The following is a 17,683-nucleotide window of genomic DNA, read 5'->3' as shown; positions in this document are numbered from 1 at the left end:
TACACTGATATACATTCCATTAAACAATACTAAATACTAGATGCTAGACCTCTGACTCGTTCCAACTCCTACCTCCAAACTGCTGCAGAAACTCTCCTCTCTACTCTATCATCCTCTCTGGACTCTCTCTGTCCTCTCACATCTCGGCAGGCTCGTCAGTCCCCTCCTGCTCCCTGGCTAAATGACGCACTGCGTGCTAATAGAACCGTCCTTCGGGCAGCAGAGCGGAAACGGTGGAAATCCAAACACCATGACGACCTCCTAACCTATCAGGCTCTCCTCTCCTCTTTCTCTGCTTCGATCTCTCAGGCAAAAAGCACTTTCTTTCAAGATAAGATCCAATCTTCCTATTCCAATCCCAAAAAACTATTTTCCATCTTCTCCTCCCTCCTGGACCCCCCCAAAGCCCCTTCCTCCTCCTCCTCCCTTCTGTCAAGCGACTTTGTTAACCACTTTGAAAAAAAGGTTGATGATATTCGCTCTTCTTTTTCTGACTCACCTTTACTCACCACTGGGTCACCAGACCCTCCTTTCACCCACACACTGACCTCCTTTTCCCCTCTCTCTCCAAGTGAGGTTCTTACCCTCATTACCTCTGCCCGCCCTACCACCTGTCCTCTGGACCCTATCCCTTCAAACCTCCTTCAGACTATCGCTCCTAATATTCTACCGTTTCTCACCCAGTTCATCAACACTTCTCTAACTTATGGTCACTTTCCAAACAGTCTCAAGGAGGCAAGAGTAAACCCTCTCCTAAAGAAACCCACTCTCAACCCGTCTGATGTTATAAACTACAGGCCTGTCTCTCTCCTCCCGTTCCTGTCTAAAACACTTGAACGCGCTGTCTTTAAACAACTCTCCTGTTATCTCTATCAGAACAACCTTCTGGATCCGCACCAGTCTGGTTTCAAGGCAGGTCACTCCACAGAAACTGCCCTCCTTGCTGTCACTGAGGAACTGCACACTGCTAAAGCAGCCTCCCTCTCCTCTGTCATCATCCTTTTGGACCTGTCTGCTGCATTCGACACGGTGAATCATCAGATCCTCCTTCGCACTCTCCAAGAACTTGGAGTTTCAGGCTCTGCCCTTTCCCTCATCACCTCATACCTCAAAGACCGCACCTACAGGGTTACTTGGAGAGGGTCGGAGTCCGACCCTTGTAAATTAACTACAGGGGTCCCTCAGGGCTCTGTTCTTGGTCCCCTCCTCTTCTCCTTGTACACAAACTCGCTCGGATCTGTCATTAGCCCGCATGGTTTTTCATACCACTGCTACGCTGACGACACCCAATTAATTATTTCCTTTCCCCGCTCAGAAACCCAGGTCGTCGCACGCATCTCTGCTTGTCTAGCTGACATCTCTCAGTGGATGTCTGCTCATCACCTCAAGCTCAACCTTGACAAGACTGAACTGCTTTTCCTTCCGGGAAAAGATTGTCCCACTCTTGACCTGACGATCAACATCGGCACCTCTGTTGTTTCCCCGACTCAGACTGCAAGGAATCTGGGTGTGATCCTAGATAACAACCTGTTCTTCACTGCAAACATAGCTGCTACAACCCGCTGCTGCAGATACACGCTTTACAACATCAGGAAGATACGTCCCCAGCTGACCCAGAAAGCGACGCAGGTTCTGGTCCAGGTTCTGGTCATCTCACGCCTAGACTACTGCAACTCCCTCCTGGCTGGTCTACCTGCATGTGCCATCCGACCTCTGCAGCTCATCCAGAATGCAGCGGCTCGTCTGGTCTTCAACCTTCCTAAATTCTCCCACACCACGCCGCTCCTCCGCTCCCTCCACTGGCTTCCGGTAACTGCTAGAATCCACTTCAAGACAATGGTACTTGCGTACCATGCTGCGAATGGATCTGGCCCTTCCTACATCCAGGACATGGTTAAACCGTACACCCCAGCACGTGCACTCCGCTCTGCATCAACCAAACAGCTCGCTGCACCCTCGCTGCGAAGGGGACCCAAGTTCCACACACACACACACACACAAAAACAAAAACAACCAATCACAGCAGTGCTTCTCTGGCTGGCTCTGTCCAATCATAAACAAGAAGTGTTCTCCCTAAAGGAATACCCTTTCTGTCCAATGTGAAATGCTGTGGTGTTTTCTGAAATGCTGCGGCGTTTTCTGAAATGCTGTTGTGTTTTGTGAAATACTGTGGCGTTTTGTGAAATGCTGTGGCGTTTTGTGAAATGCTGTTGTGTTTTCATTTTAAGTCATACGCTAATATTAACCAATACACAGCTTCAATCATTACTTTACTTACCTTGACCACATAACAGCTGTATTGAAGGTTTGCTTTTTGATCAATAAACACAACAACAAAAAGCAAACTCCACTGGTATGGAACATACATGGCCTAATATCCAGAGGAGATGCGTTTATCGAGTAAACAAACGATCAAGGGCAGAACGTCTGCACAACCCACTGCACCGCACGCCACGGTTAAGGCTCCTCCAGACAGCCTCCGCGATAATCGATCGTCGACGAGCCTTTACAGAAATTTGTTTTCCTTCCAGGCGGCGAGCCCACATACGTTTCCCGGTCGCTGCCGGAAGACCTGGGAGTCCGGGACCCGAACGTTTGAGAAATTACGAACGGCTCATTTCGGAGGACACGCGCGCGTCTGCTTGACGCCGGGACGACCGGCGACCCTCCCCTACAGGCGTCCCTCGTTCTTATTAAACATCCATGTTGTAGTCCTCTGTATAGAAAACTGTAGTTTCCATAGTTTCCCCACAGCAGCAGACGCACACAATGACGTCCGCTGGCGCATCATAAACACGTTGGATAGTGAAAGTGCATTCGGATTCTCTAAAGTACCGCAGTCTCTTCTCCTAACCCCCAAAACACACCAGGAGCGTCTGCGCCGCGTTACGTTGCGGCTGCGCCACGCTGCGACCTCCTCCTGCGTCAACACACACCAGACGCGTTTCAAAACGTTGCGGAAGCGGAGCGTCGTGTGTGCAGCCTCGCAGTTGTTGTTGATTTTGGAATATTTCCTGGACATTTGTACTTCTACAAGTAAGTAGGCTATACGTAGTTAAATGGTTTATGTTTGTGTCTGTTTAAATCGTGTTTATTGTTGTTATTTCCTATTTTGTTGTGTTGTAGACTACAGACACAGTTAATAATAATTGTAATATTCCAGTTATAAACGACATGAATCAAAGATGTGTTGCTGTATTTTAGTGGTAAAAAAATATGCATTCATCATCATAATTATTCTATATATATCATTTACAGTGCCTGTACACCGGAGGAGAACGCTGGCATGTATTCTCCTACTTGAAAGACTACGGGGGGATGGGGGGAGGAGTTTACCTTACGGCTGCGCCGCGGCAAAAATAGGATTCATCCTAATTTGAGAGAAGCGCTGCGCCGAGCCGCTTCTGGGACGTGTCTGTGCCGTAACGCGGCGTGTGTGGTGTAATAGCACCCATTGACTCGACTGGCCGCGATCCTTACGACCGCCGCGGCGCGGCCGTAACGCGACGCAGACGCTCCTGGTGTGTTTTGGGGGTAAGTCCTTTTGAATTATCCTATCCACTATCCCTTAACCCCGTGACGTTTCACTCAGAGGTCAAGGAATAGGAGATAGGGTTAGAATTTAGGAGCTAATTTTTGGATTATCGGAACGCAACCCTGCTGTGCCTCCTGTCATCATTAATGGACGTCTCTTTAAAATGACCGCTCAGAGGAGAGGAGTTCTCATTTCTCTAACCGCCTGCTGCTTCCCCTCCTCTTTCCTCGGTTCCCCTCCTCAGTCCTCCGCTCGCATCTCCTGTGGGCGGGACTAAGTATCGAGGATAGGAGTCGAGGAGGGGAAATTAGAGTATTGAGAAACCTCTACAGGCGACCGGCGGGACCTATGAAGCTCTGACGTGAGTCCAATGTCAACCCGCAATCTGATAGGTTTACTTCCATTGTGATCCACGGCGTGATTGGTTTAGATACAATCTCAAATTGGACGGCAAAGTATTCTGATTATATGAGGAAATTGAAGATTGGACAGCCGATCCTGCACCCGTGTCGAGCGCCCCTTATGCGAACATCAACTAAATGACCTCATAAAAACTAAAGTGCCGAATTATTATGAAACAAAAAATGTGCCCCGTGTGAGGCTCGAACTCACGACCTTCAGATTATGAGACTGACGCGCTGCCTACTGCGCCAACGAGGCCCTGAGATGGACAAAAATCAAGGTTGTATTTTCTAATTCTTCTTATTAAATAATGATTGTTATGATCTATTTTGAGGCGTACTCGTAGTACAGTATACATACAGTCGGCGTCGCGTCACAGTTGGGGGCGGGGCATTTCGAGGGGGAAAACAATCATTTCCCCCTCGCCCGGAGCACTGTAAGCGCGCGGATTTTAAATGTTAAACAAACATGTCATACATTGATTCATTGCAGCCCATTTCCAGGGATAGATACCTTAACATGTTGTATTTAATAGGATCGGATTCTTGTCCATATCTTATTAAAGAGTGGACGAATGATCCGACTGAATGGCCTGAAGTTTCATTCCCTGATATCTTCTGCTACCTGGTTGAATCACCCGGTAAGAGGCCAAATCACGTTAACTGATGAATTAAACCTCACATAATGTATATGTCTAACAAGGAAATTAGCACGTTTTAGTGAATTTGTTCATCACACAATGGTTGTTATTGCACAATAGCCATCATGAGCTGCATATACATATTGGTTATTGACGACTCGGTACGTTATCACGCAGGGATTTACACACACACGCCTAAAGAACTATCGGTCCCTGGAGGCACACAACTGTTTTACAAGTGGCTTTGTTGGAGTTGTGCTCCATCATAAACTACCTTCATCGGATACCTACCTGTTTCGATGTGATGTAAAGCCATCCTGGAGGGTGACAGAGAAGCCGCAAAGGCTGGCTTCCGCATCTGCCAAACTATGCCATACCTGGGGGTTTCATGTGACTGCTGTGGTGAGGGTGTTATAGAGGCTAAGTGTCCTTACAGGTGGGGGCAAGACACCTCTACTGGGTACCAACAGTGGCTTGAGGACAAAAGAGGACATCTGGAAAGTCTGACAAGCTTAAAGAGAAGTCATGCATATTTCACTCAGGTATTTCAATATTTCACCTGCATATACCTGCACACCTCTAATAAGTCCGGAGCATTTTGTGCAATTATCCAAGATAATTATCCACAGATGGCATACTGTCTATAATGTACATATTAGTGTTATGATGATTGCATTGCATTTGATTGCATTTGACAAGTCCAAATGCAGATGTTTGTTACCAAACGGATGTATGCAGACTTCATCACTTGGACTCCTCAGACCTGCCTGATATTCAGAGTACAAAGAGATGAGGACTTCATCAGTGGTGCCATTAATGTGATGCAAACATTTTGGTCACAACACATACTACACAAACTTCGGGAGCTGAAAGATGCACAGGTAGGTGGTTGAATTTCCTATCAGTGTAAAAATGGCAACAAATAAGTCACTGTGACAGAGTTACATATTTATTTATACCAATTCATTTTGAAGCATATTATAGCTATTTTATTTAGTATCAACATAGACTACTAGACTATATGTACAAAATCAAATATCACAAAGCCTATACATTTATTTACAACATGAAAACATACATAGGCTACAAATAGAATGAATAATGGGCTGTACAATATTGTCTATACTTGTGACTTTGATACTAATCAGATAATAATTGTTGATATTGTTGATCAAATTGTTCTTGTGTTATTTTCAAAGGGGGTGTACTCATTTATGATAAGCACTGTATATGTTTCTGCTAAGTAGGCAGAACACAGTCCAGTCGAAAGCAGCACAGGGAATGACCCATCAGGCAACACAAGTGGCAGCAGAACATCAGGCAACAGAAGCAGAGTGTCAGGCATCAGAGGCAGAGCGTCAGACATCAGAGGCAGAGCGTCAGGCATCAGAGGCAGAGCGTCAGGCATCAGAGGCATAGCGTCAGGCATCAGAGGCAGGGCGTCAGGCATCAGAGGCAGAGCGTCAGGCATCAGAGGCAGAGCGTCAGGCATCAGAGGCAGGGCGACAGGCATCAGAGGCAGGGCGACAGGCATCAGAGGCAGAGCGTCAGGCATCAGAGGCAGAGCGTCAGGCATCAGAGGCAGGGCGACAGGCATCAGAGGCAGAGCGTCAGGCATCAGAGGCATAGCGTCAGGCATCAGAGGCAGGGCGACAGGCATCAGAGGCAGAGCGTCAGGCATCAGAGGCAGAGCGTCAGGCATCAGAGGCAGGGCGACAGGCATCAGAGGCAGGGCGTCAGGCATCAGAGGCAGAGCGTCAGGCATCAGAGGCAGGGCGTCAGGCATCAGAGGCAGGGCGACAGGCATCAGAGGCAGGGCGTCAGGCATCAGAGGCAGAGCGTCAGGCATCAGAGGCAGAGCGTCAGGCATCAGAGGCAGGGCGACAGGCATCAGAGGCAGAGCGTCAGGCATCAGAGGCAGAGCGTCAGGCATCAGAGGCAGGGCGTCAGGCATCAGAGGCAGAGCGTCAGGCATCAGAGGCAGAGCGTCAGGCATCAGAGGCAGAGCGTCAGGCATCAGAGGCAGGGCGACAGGCATCAGAGGCAGGGCGTCAGGCATCAGAGGCAGAGCGTCAGGCATCAGAGGCAGAGCGTCAGGCATCAGAGGCAGGGCGACAGGCATCAGAGGCAGGGCGTCAGGCATCAGAGGCAGAGCGTCAGGCATCAGAGGCAGAGCGTCAGGCATCAGAGGCAGGGCGTCAGGCATCAGAGGCAGAGCGTCAGGCATCAGAGGCAGAGCGTCAGGCATCAGAGGCAGAGCGTCAGGCATCAGAGGCAGAGCGTCAGGCATCAGAGGCAGAGCGTCAGGCATCAGAGGCATAGCGTCAGGCATCAGAGGCAGGGCGTCAGGCATCAGAGGCAGAGCGTCAGGCATCAGAGGCAGAGCGTCAGGCATCAGAGGCAGGGTGACAGGGTGTGCAGCAGCAGAGCAGCACTGAGATCAGTTCAGGGACCTGTGGAAAGACAAACAACAGGTGGTTTTGATTAGAAAGATCCATTATGTCTCAACTGAAACCTGTTAAATGGCACAATTGGAACAATAATGACTTCTTTGTTGTATAAAAAAGTTGCATAAAATATTGTTCTCTGATGCTCATTATTAAATGACTGCACATTGATTTTGTTCTGACTCTCAGATTCTGTAACGGTTGTACATGACACTGCCAGACAGGTTCATTAGTGCTGCACAGACATGCACAATCCTATCCATCATGGCCTCTTCTCTCTTCTGTCTCTCACCCTGCAGTCTCTTCACCAGGCGCAGAGGAAGTGGGCCATCCAGAATGTGGTACCGGCTCTTCAGGGCCCCAATGACTCTCTCTGCAGACCACAGATCGCAACATCTTCGGCTGACAATTGTTTTCGGCCCCTCGTGAAAGACGGTGTGATGAGCTGTGCACCCAGAACAGCAAAGTCATCCTTCAAAGTGAAGCCCCTGTCGGCTAAAATCTGAAATAAACATCACAAATACTTAAAAACACTACTTTACTTCAACAGCAACTCAAAAATGGTAACTATGGGTAAATAATAAATTCACAAATAAGACCTAAATTAGAAACAAAAAAACAGTTAAATTGTTACCTGATCTCCTGCATGGTGGAACTTCTGAGATAAGAAGTCTGAGTTCCTTACAATATGCACATCTGAAGCCCTCCCTGCCCAGCCTTTGGAGAGATATGTGATTGAGCCAGATGGGTGACATGCAATGAAATACTTCACTGTTGTCCAGTTTTTGTATTTTGAGTAGGTGATAGCTCTGTGAGAAGAGACAGTCGTTAGTAATACTTATCTATAAATTGTGTACATATACACAGACAGCCAGGTAAGTATTACAAAAACCTGACACTTTATGCATGCTATCAAAAAGAAAAATATCTCACCTTGTTTTCAGCTAATTTGAGTGTTCAATTCTGATCTCAAAGCAGTCGATAATTGCAGTCACTCTAGGGTACTGGAAGAGAACCTCTGCTGGTACTGTGCTTCTGATACACTCTCCATCAGGCCATTTAATCAAAAAAGAAATGTTGGCGTACATCAAATCCAACCATCGGGAGAATACATCCAGGAAAGTGCTATGTGCCAGGTCAAATATTCCACACATCATATCGGTTGAGGGGTTCTGCCGCAGTTTCACCAGAGTAATAAAGAGCTGGTCTTGTGTTGACATCTTGGATGTTTTCTGTGACTTAACAAACTGTACCAGGTACTGATGAAGAGTGTCAAATACTGTCCATGACAGGCCTGTCATGACTTTACATTTAGTGTCATTTTCTCTCTGTTTACCGACATTTTCAACGTCTCCAATTCTCTGATGGCTTCAGCTCGCTCCTTCATGGCCTCATCTCTTTCTCTTCTTAAATTATACAATTCTTCATAAAGTTGTTTTCTCTCTAACTCCTGAAGAGGTATGGGAGCTTCTGATGTTGGGGATTCTGGTGCCGGGCCCTCTGATGTTGGGGATTCTGGTTGGGCAGACTGAACACCCTCACGCTTCCTCCTTCTCTCCAGCCTCTGAAGTACTGACCTGGGACACTTTGTCTTTTTATGTGGGAACAGCGAGGGTGTGTAGTCTGGGTGGGCTATGTCCTCGTTTTTTAAGCCTAGGGCAAGACAGTTCACAAACGAAATGAGAAGGGGATAGAAGGGGGTGAAATACATTTGAACTGCAGAAAGCTCGGAAGCTACCACCAGTGTTGTTAGCATAGCTGTGTTTTTGTATACTCAAGCAAGGTAGCCTGCATAACGTAGTAGTTAGTTAACTTCTCTTAAAACTAGTAATTGAACATTCATGTTAACTACGAAACAATTTAACACTGTTATTGTGTGAATAACGTTGTCATACCTGTAATGAAGTGCTGACTACAGACGTACACATGTTTGGATTTTGGATCCCACAGGTGGCCAAACTCATCCTCCCGACGGATCGCTTGAAGCCACCGGGTTCTTCTCCTGGGCTCTGTGCTCCCGTTGGGCAAAATATAAAATTTTAGATTTGGATTTTTAAGCTTGTTAGTTGTACAAAAGGGCACACTGCAGCTCCTGGGCATTGTGGAAGCCGGTTTGTTTTCCCCCTCGGCGCGAACCGGATGTGACGTTTTGTGGGCGTTCCCTCGCTTGCCGACTGTATCTATACGGGATAAACAGGTGTCAAATCGGGGTGTCCTGTGGGACACCCCGATTTCTACTTGTGAAAAGCTTGTCTATCAAATCGAGAGGTATTACTCCGCTCTGCTCCACTCTAATTTCAAAATAATTGACGGTGAAGTTTTAGACACACTGATTTAGTAATATAATTGGTATTATATATGACTGTTATGTGCCAATCAGTACACCGCTAACATGTTTTCTTTGACACCAAGTACAAGTACACTCTCGATTCTGTTGTTTTCCCGAAGCGTCCTGAATGCATCTTGGTACTTGCTGCGGCCCCTTTAAATCCAATCTCCCGCGTTCTAAGTTAAGCGGAAATAGGGAGCCGTCTTTCCTCTATTTAAGCGCGCCAACAAAGACCCTCAGAGAAGGCAAATCTGTTATCGTCCACCACACCGTACGTTTTGTTTCACTCCACCGTGCATCCTACCGTCCTGAAAAAATGCCAGAGGAAATGTCCGCCGCGTCAAGCTACGGGAGGTAAGACTCGTTTCATTTCCTCACTACCGTATGCTGGGAAAACACAGCTAGGTAGCTTTTAGCTTGATAACACGGTTAACGTTAACATCCTTGCGTTGTTGCATGACATCTTGGGTTGCTTACTAACACTCAGTGGCTGGTTAAATGTATTTAGAGGTGGCATAAAGTGCGGCTAACAAGCATCACTTTCACCCTTGTGTTAGGCTAGTAGGCTAACACGCATACTGTGCTAACAACAATAAAGCTCAGCTAACATGTCAAGACTTAGCTGAAATTAAGAGTCAACAGTAATGTTTAGGTGTGTCTACTGTAGTTATACTTCAGAATAAGGGTAGTTGGCTTGCATTTGCATTAACTTAACTCAAGTGTGAACTTATTTGACTCCTGCAGTGCGGAGGAGAAGCCGTGCTCCTCCTCCTCAGCCGCAGCTGCAGCAGACAGGTGAGTGTCCCCACGGAAACCCCCGCCGATCTCTAAGCATTACTATTCAACGTTGAACTACTTTAGATACACGTATTTTTGTTTCCTCCCTGTAGCTCTGTGGACGTTGCCGAGGAGGCAAAAAAGCTGATAGGCACCGGGAACAGGCATCTAGTGATGGGAGATGTTGTGTCTGCTGTCAGTGTCTTCCAGGACGCCTGCAGCATGCTGTGAGTGCATTGCGAGGCAATGTGACTGACTCAACATGGCACACTTTCAAAACACTGTTTACAACTTTATTTAAAAACAAAATAGGTAGTAGTATTCCCTCTTACTATTTTTCTTTTCTGGTGATCTACATATATTAAAGGTAGGGTAGGTCATTCAAGGCAAGACAAGTTTATTTATATAGCACTTTTCAACACAAGGCAATTCAAAGTGCTTTACAAAAAATGAAAGACATTAAGAAAATGGCATTTAAAAGAAGTCATTAAAAAGAAAAGCTAATAAAATAAACATTAAAAGAAAAAATACATGGATAAAAGTTACAGTGCAGTCTAAGATATGAATAGTTCAATTAAAAGCAGCGACAAAAAGAAAAGTCTTCAGCCTGGATTTAAAAGTAGTCAGAGTTGCAGCGGACCTGCAGGTTTCTGGGAGTTTGTTCCAGATATTTGGAGCATAATAACTGAACGTTGCTTTACCGTGTTTAGTTCTGACTCTGTGGACAGAAAGCTGACCAGTCCCTGAAGACCTGAGAGATCTGGATGGTTCATAATTTAGCAGGAGGTCAGAAATGTATTTTGGGCCTAAACCATTCAGTGCTTTATAAACCAGTAGCAGTATTTTGAAATCTATTCTTTGACACACAGGAAGCCAGTGTAAAGACTTCAGAACAGGAGTGATGTGATCCACTTTCTTAGTGTTAGTGAGGACTCGAGCAGCGGCGTTCTGAATCAGCTGCAGCTTCCTAATAGATTTTTTAGTGAGACCTGTGAAGACACCATTACAGTAGTCCAGTCTACTGAAGATAAAAGCATGGACAAGTTTTTCCAAATCCTGCTGTGACATTAGTCTTTTAATCCTAGATATATTCTTTAGGTGATAGTAGGCTGATTTAGTAACTGTTTTAATGTGATTCAGTTCAGAAACACTTTTTGTTATATTCCATGGAATGCTCTTAACATCCCGATGGCAATGAATATATTAAATGCTTTGACAATAAATATATACAAATATTTCATCTGTGGAAGCCGTGGCGCTGATAAAAGCAAAACCAATGATCTGCCTCAGCCCTCGAGGCCATACATATTATGTAATACAAATATTTTTTCTTACATAACAACCAGCTGTACCTTGATCACCACCTCTACCATCAAACATACTCCACCTAACACTTCTGTTTATCTGCCAGGGCTGCAAAGTATGGGGACACTGCAGAGGAGTGTGGCGAGGCCTTCTTCCTGTGTGGGAAGTCCCTCCTGGAGCTTGCCAGGTATGACCTTTGCATGGCCTTCCTTCTAAAACTCCATAGAGTGGCGAAGTCACGCCCATCTACTTCTGCCCCATGGGACCTTATGTCTGAAAAATGATGTATTGAAGTCAATGGAGAGAGAAAACGTATCTTTCAGTCCCGTTTCAATTGTGCCATGAATTACACATATGATGTTTGTCAATCTTAAAAAATCATTTCCATGTCAAAAAAGTCACAGTTTGTCTTAAAACTGTTGAAATATAAGACTATGAAAAATACGCAACTAGAAAGACTACAAATCCCAGAGTCGCGTACATTAACGTTACACATTACACTTGTGTTACTCACCAAAACCTTGTAAAGCCGGTCCCGCGTGCTGGCTCTTATGGAACCGACTAACTCCCCTTTTCTGTATGTACAGTTCTCAACATGGCCAGACTTGTAGTGATTCACCTCTTTTAATACTTTTCACTTCATTCTGAAAGAAAGAGGTGAAATGTGACGGCCATCTTGGTGTTGGTGACGTATGCAAGACCAGAGATGTAGTTCATTGAGCGCTTCACACAAAAATGTGTTACTTCACAGTTTTACGACACATTTATATTTTTTTGACTTGCAAAATTATCTTTCAGATTGACAAACATCATATGTGTAATTCGTTGCACAATTCAAAAGATAATCTTTCTCTCTCCATTGACTTCAATACATGATTTTTCCATAATAAGGTCTCATGGAGGTCCACCGGAAAGGGAGGGACTTCGCCACTCTATACTATATTAAGTCATGTTGATGAACATTGATATACATTTGATTATTGTTGCATCACTGTTAAATGTTATGTACTTTGGCGGAACCTTTAGACTTCAGTATAACCCCAGCATTGACAGTTCAAAGGCCAATTGCTCTCTGGCCAACTGTTGAATAAGGTTCTGAGTGACATTTCTGGACTTGACACTTTTTATTTTTTTGGTTAGGATGGAAAACAGTGTGCTTGGTAATGCCCTGGAGGGAGTCCCAGAAGAGGATGAGGAGGAGGATGAGCCGAACAGCTCAAATATCGAGAGTGCCAACAATCTTGATGGTCAGTATTTATTAAAGGGTTGCCAGGTAAAGGGGGCCCTTATCGGAAGTCACCCGAAGTTTAGTCTTGTATTGGTTTGGTTTAATAATGACATGTTTCTTTACGTTTGGTAGTTAAGACTGAGCTGACATGAAAAACCAATAAAATACAATGTTAACTGCCAGTAAAGACAAACGCCATTTAAAAAAAAAAAAAAAAAAGTAGCGTTGGGGTAACAATCTCTCCTTTTCCCCCCTTGAGTTGAAAGCTTTCTGACAAGTGTTTGTCAAAATTGACTGAGCTTGATGGTAAATATCAAATGTAAACTTATTCTTCACATGACATTCGTGTGCAGAAGAAACAAGAGACGACCTACGAAAGCAGGTTTATGATGCAATGGCGGAAAAGGCTGAGCCAGGTGACATCGAATTGGAGTCCGAGGAAGGAAAGGGCACCCCTGAGGTGAAAAAAGAAACCTGTGTGGCGAATGGATCAAGTTCCCCTGTGAATGAGAAGGAAAAGGGTTCAGTTCAAAAAGTGAACGGAGTGGAGAAGAGCCCCGGTGCTCCTGTCGATGGTGTGGCAGAAAGATCCACTGCAGCCAATGGTGTCAAGGATTCAGGAGAGCAGAACGACAAGAAGACCAATGGAAAGCAAGAGGAAGAAGATAACGGTGAATCCAAGCCAGAGGATGAACAGGACGAGGAGGAATCAGAGGGCAGTTGACGTTCTGTTGCAGAGCACTTTTGGTGTGGCAGGGTGGAGCACGATCTTGGTGTTTCATTATATTTAAAACGGGTCACATTAAGGTGTTACAAAAGTTGACGGGGAAACTCACTAGAGCAGTTCTAATGCACTCTTTGGAAAACACTTAAGTATTTGCCTTGAGCTTCAGTCACAACTTGGGGAAAATGGCTTATAGCCCTTTGTAATTATCCTCTTGCTCAACAGATGACGATGATGATGATGAGGCTGGAGAGCAAAATGGACAGGTAAGTTCCCGTTCTTTGTTTTCTCTTTTTAAATGATTGGGAATATTTTTGCTTTGATGTATGCCCTCTTCTTTTCAGGAAGAGGAAGAAGTTGGCAATTTGCAGTTGGCATGGGAAATGCTGGAAGTAGCTAAAGTCATCTACAAAAAGTAAGGGCAACATTGCTGGATGAAGCGAATGAGTAAAAACAATGGCACAACATTTTAAACATGTACTGTACATGAGAGTTCAAGCAGGTCACTTCATACAAAGTCAGACTTTTAGGATGTTATATAATGTGGCAAAGTGGCCTTGCTGTTGATTCAGTTTCTTCACCACCACAGAAAGGAAGGCAAAGAGGACCAGCTGATGGCAGCCCAGACATATCTGAAACTCGGAGAAGTCAGTGCTGAATCGGGTATGTTTCATGTAGCATTTCCAGGATGGACTTGTCACTTTTACTTGTTGGCCTTCCTTTTCCCTCCCCTCAAAGAACATCTTGAATAATACTGCCATGGCTTGTTGAATTTTGGCTTTGCCCTTCACCAAACTTTTGTTTTATCTATAATTATTGTTACCAAGTTAGGGTTCAATAGTGTTTCACCACTATATACAGGTTAAAAACAATTGCATTTACTTAAGAAACTCCACATACCAGTAGCATGAACATATAGCAAATGTCATTTTCCATTAGAGTGGCAACTAGTACCACTGCAGAGCCAGCTAAATGTGACTCCATTCTCACATGTGCTCCCTTCCCCAGGAAACTATCCCCAGGCGCTAGATGACTTCCAGGAGTGTCTTGCCCTGCAGCTGAAGCACCTGCCCCCCCACAGCCGCCTGCTGGCTGAGACCCACTACCACGTCGCCACCACACTGTGCTACATGGACCAGTACAGCCAGGCCATCCAGCACTACAACAGCTCAGTTAAAGTTATCGAGACCCGTCTGGGTAAGATGTCTTTCTCTGCAGACGTGCTTTTTTCAGAGCTCCGTGTCCTTTATCATTGTAATTTTTAGTTGAGTGAAAATAAGCTTACTGATAGTCTATTCACAAAAATACAGCACTGCTTCTAAAAGTTGATGGCAGCTGTGGGTCTGCAGTATTCCTGTTATGTTTTCTTGTACTCATCATACATTGTCTGTGTATAGCCATGTTGCAGGAGGCGATCGACGCAGCAGGTGGTGCGGCTGAAGAAAAGAATGAGATGGACGAGCTGAAGCAGCTTCTGCCCGACATCAAGGAAAAGGTGGAGGATGCCAAGGAGAGCCAGAGAACCGGCAGCGCTGCCTCCCAGGCCATCCAGCAGACACTAGTGAGTACATGACAATGGTCTGAATACCAGTTGAGTAGTCTTAAACCTTAGAGTGCATTTTTATACATCTTGGCTTGCAAGCCTTAAAGCTACCAGTGTGTAAATCCACCGAGCCTTTCAGTGCTTAATGACTCACCTCTTTCAGGGCGGAGCCTCAACCTCATCATCAGCATTCTCATGTGAAAATGGTGGCCCTTCATCTTCAGCTTCAGCTTTTGCAACAGTCAACAAGGTAAGGATATAGTACTTGGACATTTAAAAACGTTTAACCGCTTCGCTTACTGACTGAAATAAAACTGATCCTACATTTATTTTTAAACCAAACTCTTCCTTTTCAGATCCCAGTTAAATCGTCTGGCAGCGCCTCGTCTTCCAAGGCAGTCTCAAACATCTCCCATCTAGTCAGGAAAAAGGTAAGCTCCGCTCAAGTATTCACAAATGTATTACTTTTATTCCATCTTGATTGCTGCAACTTTCATACCTCTGACATATCAAAGGCCAGTCATGATTTTTCAGTCCATTCTGCCTTCTGAAACAAAACCATTTGATCATTTAAAAATCAAAACCTGACATCTGACTGGCAGAACAATAACCTGTATGTTAAAACTGGCCATGTACTGCCCTCAATTTAGAAAAGTCAACGTGCTTGCCTGCTTTGGTTGTCGGGATGTCATGGCTCTCTGCTCGTGTCACTCTTTAGCCTGTGTTCTGGTTTTTGTGTGAACGGTGACTTCTGTTGGTTCATGTAGTTTCGGCATGTGGTTGCGGTACGGCTTAATGCTGTCAACAAAGCTTTTGATTTTAGTGTGTGTGCATGAGACAGTGTTTGACCTTGACATGTCCATATTTGGTTTCCCTCTTCACAGTAGCTTCCAGTCTTCTCTTCCCCTCCGTCTCACCGGTTTTTTGTTTCATCACAGAGGAAACCAGAGGAGGAGAGCCCAGTAAAGGACACTGATGCTAAACAAGCGAAACAGGAAGCCACAGTTAATGGCAGCGGTGACTCTAGTGTCAGCAACGGCAAAGGAGTCCAGGAGGGCAAATCACAGGAGGCGAGTGATGGGCTCATGTCTTAATATGAGTTTCAAAGACGGCACTCCAACTTGACGTTTGTGCTGTGACGCTGCTACCCTGCTTTGATGAGAGATGGCTCCACGAACAGAAAATAACTACTTTCATATAGTTTCTGGTGGAGTTCCAGTCCCCCTCTTACTATGAAGTAATCTGAAAAAGCTGGCATGTTGCCGTCTGCTTCTATGGAAGGCTTATTAAAACTACATGAAAGCCCACAAGGAAGTTGGGAGAGTCCTTGGTAATTTGATGACTTGACTCATATGGGTTGTCATACATGATGAAACCATTGCATTGGGGAAAATGTTTGTCTTTGACCCTTGCTGGTTGTCTGTCTTTCTGCAAAATAAGTTAAGATGGGCTTCCCCCCCCCCCCCCCCCCAAGTTACTTTGAAGTAACTTGTTTTTTTACTGTAATGGAAGCCAAATACAATGGTGTTCTTCCACAGGGCATTTGTAAGTGGACATGCAGCATTGGCTGTTACTGTGGTTGTCTTTAGCTGTTGGACAAGCTTCAAACCTTCCTATTTTCATTACTCTCAGTTCACATATCTGTGGAACTGTCTTTTTACTGAAACAAATGAAAAGTCTGTCTGAAGTCTTTTTACAAGCTTGGTAAAACTGCAGACACACCAGCAGTCTGCAACTTTTCTTGAGATGAGCAGGCGGCTCGCTCAGCCTTGCCTTTGTGATAATAACTTAATGTGTTCTTGTGTCCTGTAGCCTGCCAGCTCGTCGGCCGCTGTGGGGTCTTCAGCGTGACATCCTCGTCACTTTCCTGATCTCTGAAACCAGCACAGCATGCCTGTCCAGCCCCTCAACCTTCAACACTTTTGTTTCTGTAAATAAGATCCATTTTCATAGATTTGTCTGTCCAGTTTTGTATACTTGTAGTAAAAATGAATAAAGAATTAGCATATGCAATTTTGTTGTTGGCTTTTTATTTTTAGCTTTACTGGAACTTTTATCATAATGCTTCAACAGTTTGCTGCTGCACCTGTAATCTTGCTCAACTTGATTTGAATTCCAACAAAAGGAAAGTACATGTCTTTAGCAGATGAAGATCAGAGCCCTCATATAAACCTTCACAAATGATCATGTGTTGTGTCCTGATGTAGGGATGTTTTAGTGTTCAACCCTGACTGGTCTCTTGGTGGAGGGTCTTGGTGATTGGTGCAGGACTTAAGAGGGCAGATACTCCACTCCTGAGGGCTGTGTAACTGAAACTCGCAGTGTTGCTTCTATGTGGACAAACGCAGGATGTGAAGAAGCTGGTGACAAGACGCAAGGTAAACAAACTGCATGACATTTCAATCAATCAATGTTTATTTATATAGCCCAATATCACAAATGTTACGTTTGTCTCAGTGGACTTTACAGTTTGTACAAAATATCAGTATGACAATACGACACCCTCTGTCCTTAGACCCTCACATCGTACAAGGAAAAACTTCCGAAGAAAACCCACAGTTTAAAGGGAAAAATGGGAGAAACCTCAGGGAGAGCAACAGAGGAGGGATCCCTCTCCCAGGACGGACAGACGTGCAATAGATGCCGTGTGTAAATTGAAAAGATAATACATTTGCAACATAGGTAGTCCAAATGTTTGGAAATGCATGTGTGTATAATAGGAAGATGAATCCACGAGGATATCCATCCAGGAC

The 17,683-nt window shown here is 45.0% G+C and overlaps 2 protein-coding genes, 2 long non-coding RNA genes and 1 other non-coding gene across 9 annotated transcripts; 2 read left to right on the top strand and 3 right to left on the bottom strand.

Annotated features, from left to right (window-relative positions):
* Window positions 1-4,122: 4,122 nt before the first annotated feature.
* trnam-cau lies at window positions 4,123-4,195 on the bottom strand. The gene has a single exon. It is a non-coding gene; the product is annotated as a tRNA-Met (tRNA).
* A 1,086-nt stretch (window positions 4,196-5,281) lies between these two features.
* Window positions 5,282-7,555, top strand: LOC117542466. Its single transcript, XR_004568442.1, has 2 exons — window positions 5,282-5,458; window positions 7,324-7,555. It is a non-coding gene; the product is annotated as an uncharacterized LOC117542466 (long non-coding RNA).
* LOC117542465 lies at window positions 6,865-7,970 on the bottom strand. Of its 2 annotated transcripts, XR_004568441.1 has the most exons (4): window positions 7,958-7,970; window positions 7,659-7,833; window positions 7,208-7,526; window positions 6,865-7,030 (listed from the first exon to the last, which is right to left on the bottom strand). It is a non-coding gene; the product is annotated as an uncharacterized LOC117542465 (long non-coding RNA). The 2 variants fall into 2 exon arrangements; XR_004568440.1 differs by lacking the exon at window positions 7,958-7,970 and having other exon boundaries at window positions 7,659-7,927.
* An 8-nt stretch (window positions 7,971-7,978) lies between these two features.
* Window positions 7,979-9,177, bottom strand: LOC117542464 (THAP domain-containing protein 7-like). Its single transcript, XM_034210161.1, has 3 exons — window positions 8,920-9,177; window positions 8,530-8,677; window positions 7,979-8,499 (listed from the first exon to the last, which is right to left on the bottom strand). The coding sequence occupies exons 1-3, from the start codon at window positions 9,122-9,124 to the stop codon at window positions 8,322-8,324; spliced, it is 531 nt and encodes a 176-aa protein (XP_034066052.1). The 5' UTR covers window positions 9,125-9,177; the 3' UTR covers window positions 7,979-8,321.
* Window positions 9,178-9,211: 34 nt separating this feature from the next.
* Window positions 9,212-16,943, top strand: LOC117542463 (nuclear autoantigenic sperm protein-like). 4 transcript variants are annotated; one of them, XM_034210156.1, is made up of 15 exons: window positions 9,212-9,707; window positions 10,098-10,148; window positions 10,244-10,357; window positions 11,542-11,622; window positions 12,576-12,682; window positions 13,017-13,379; window positions 13,613-13,653; window positions 13,732-13,802; window positions 13,977-14,050; window positions 14,396-14,584; window positions 14,785-14,948; window positions 15,094-15,180; window positions 15,287-15,361; window positions 15,869-16,000; window positions 16,743-16,943. In XM_034210156.1, exons 1-15 carry the CDS (start codon window positions 9,481-9,483, stop codon window positions 16,779-16,781), a joined length of 1,815 nt encoding a protein of 604 aa, XP_034066047.1. In that variant the 5' UTR covers window positions 9,212-9,480; the 3' UTR covers window positions 16,782-16,943. The 4 variants fall into 4 exon arrangements, with proteins under 4 accessions (XP_034066047.1, XP_034066049.1, XP_034066050.1 ...); XM_034210158.1 differs by lacking the exon at window positions 15,869-16,000; XM_034210159.1 differs by lacking the exon at window positions 16,743-16,943 and having other exon boundaries at window positions 15,815-15,950.
* Window positions 16,944-17,683: the final 740 nt, after the last annotated feature.

This window comes from Gymnodraco acuticeps, unplaced genomic scaffold (assembly GCF_902827175.1).
Source record: "Gymnodraco acuticeps unplaced genomic scaffold, fGymAcu1.1, whole genome shotgun sequence".
NCBI classification, from domain to species: Eukaryota; Metazoa; Chordata; class Actinopteri; order Perciformes; family Bathydraconidae; genus Gymnodraco; species Gymnodraco acuticeps.
This window is presented reverse-complemented; position numbering and strand designations above follow the sequence as displayed.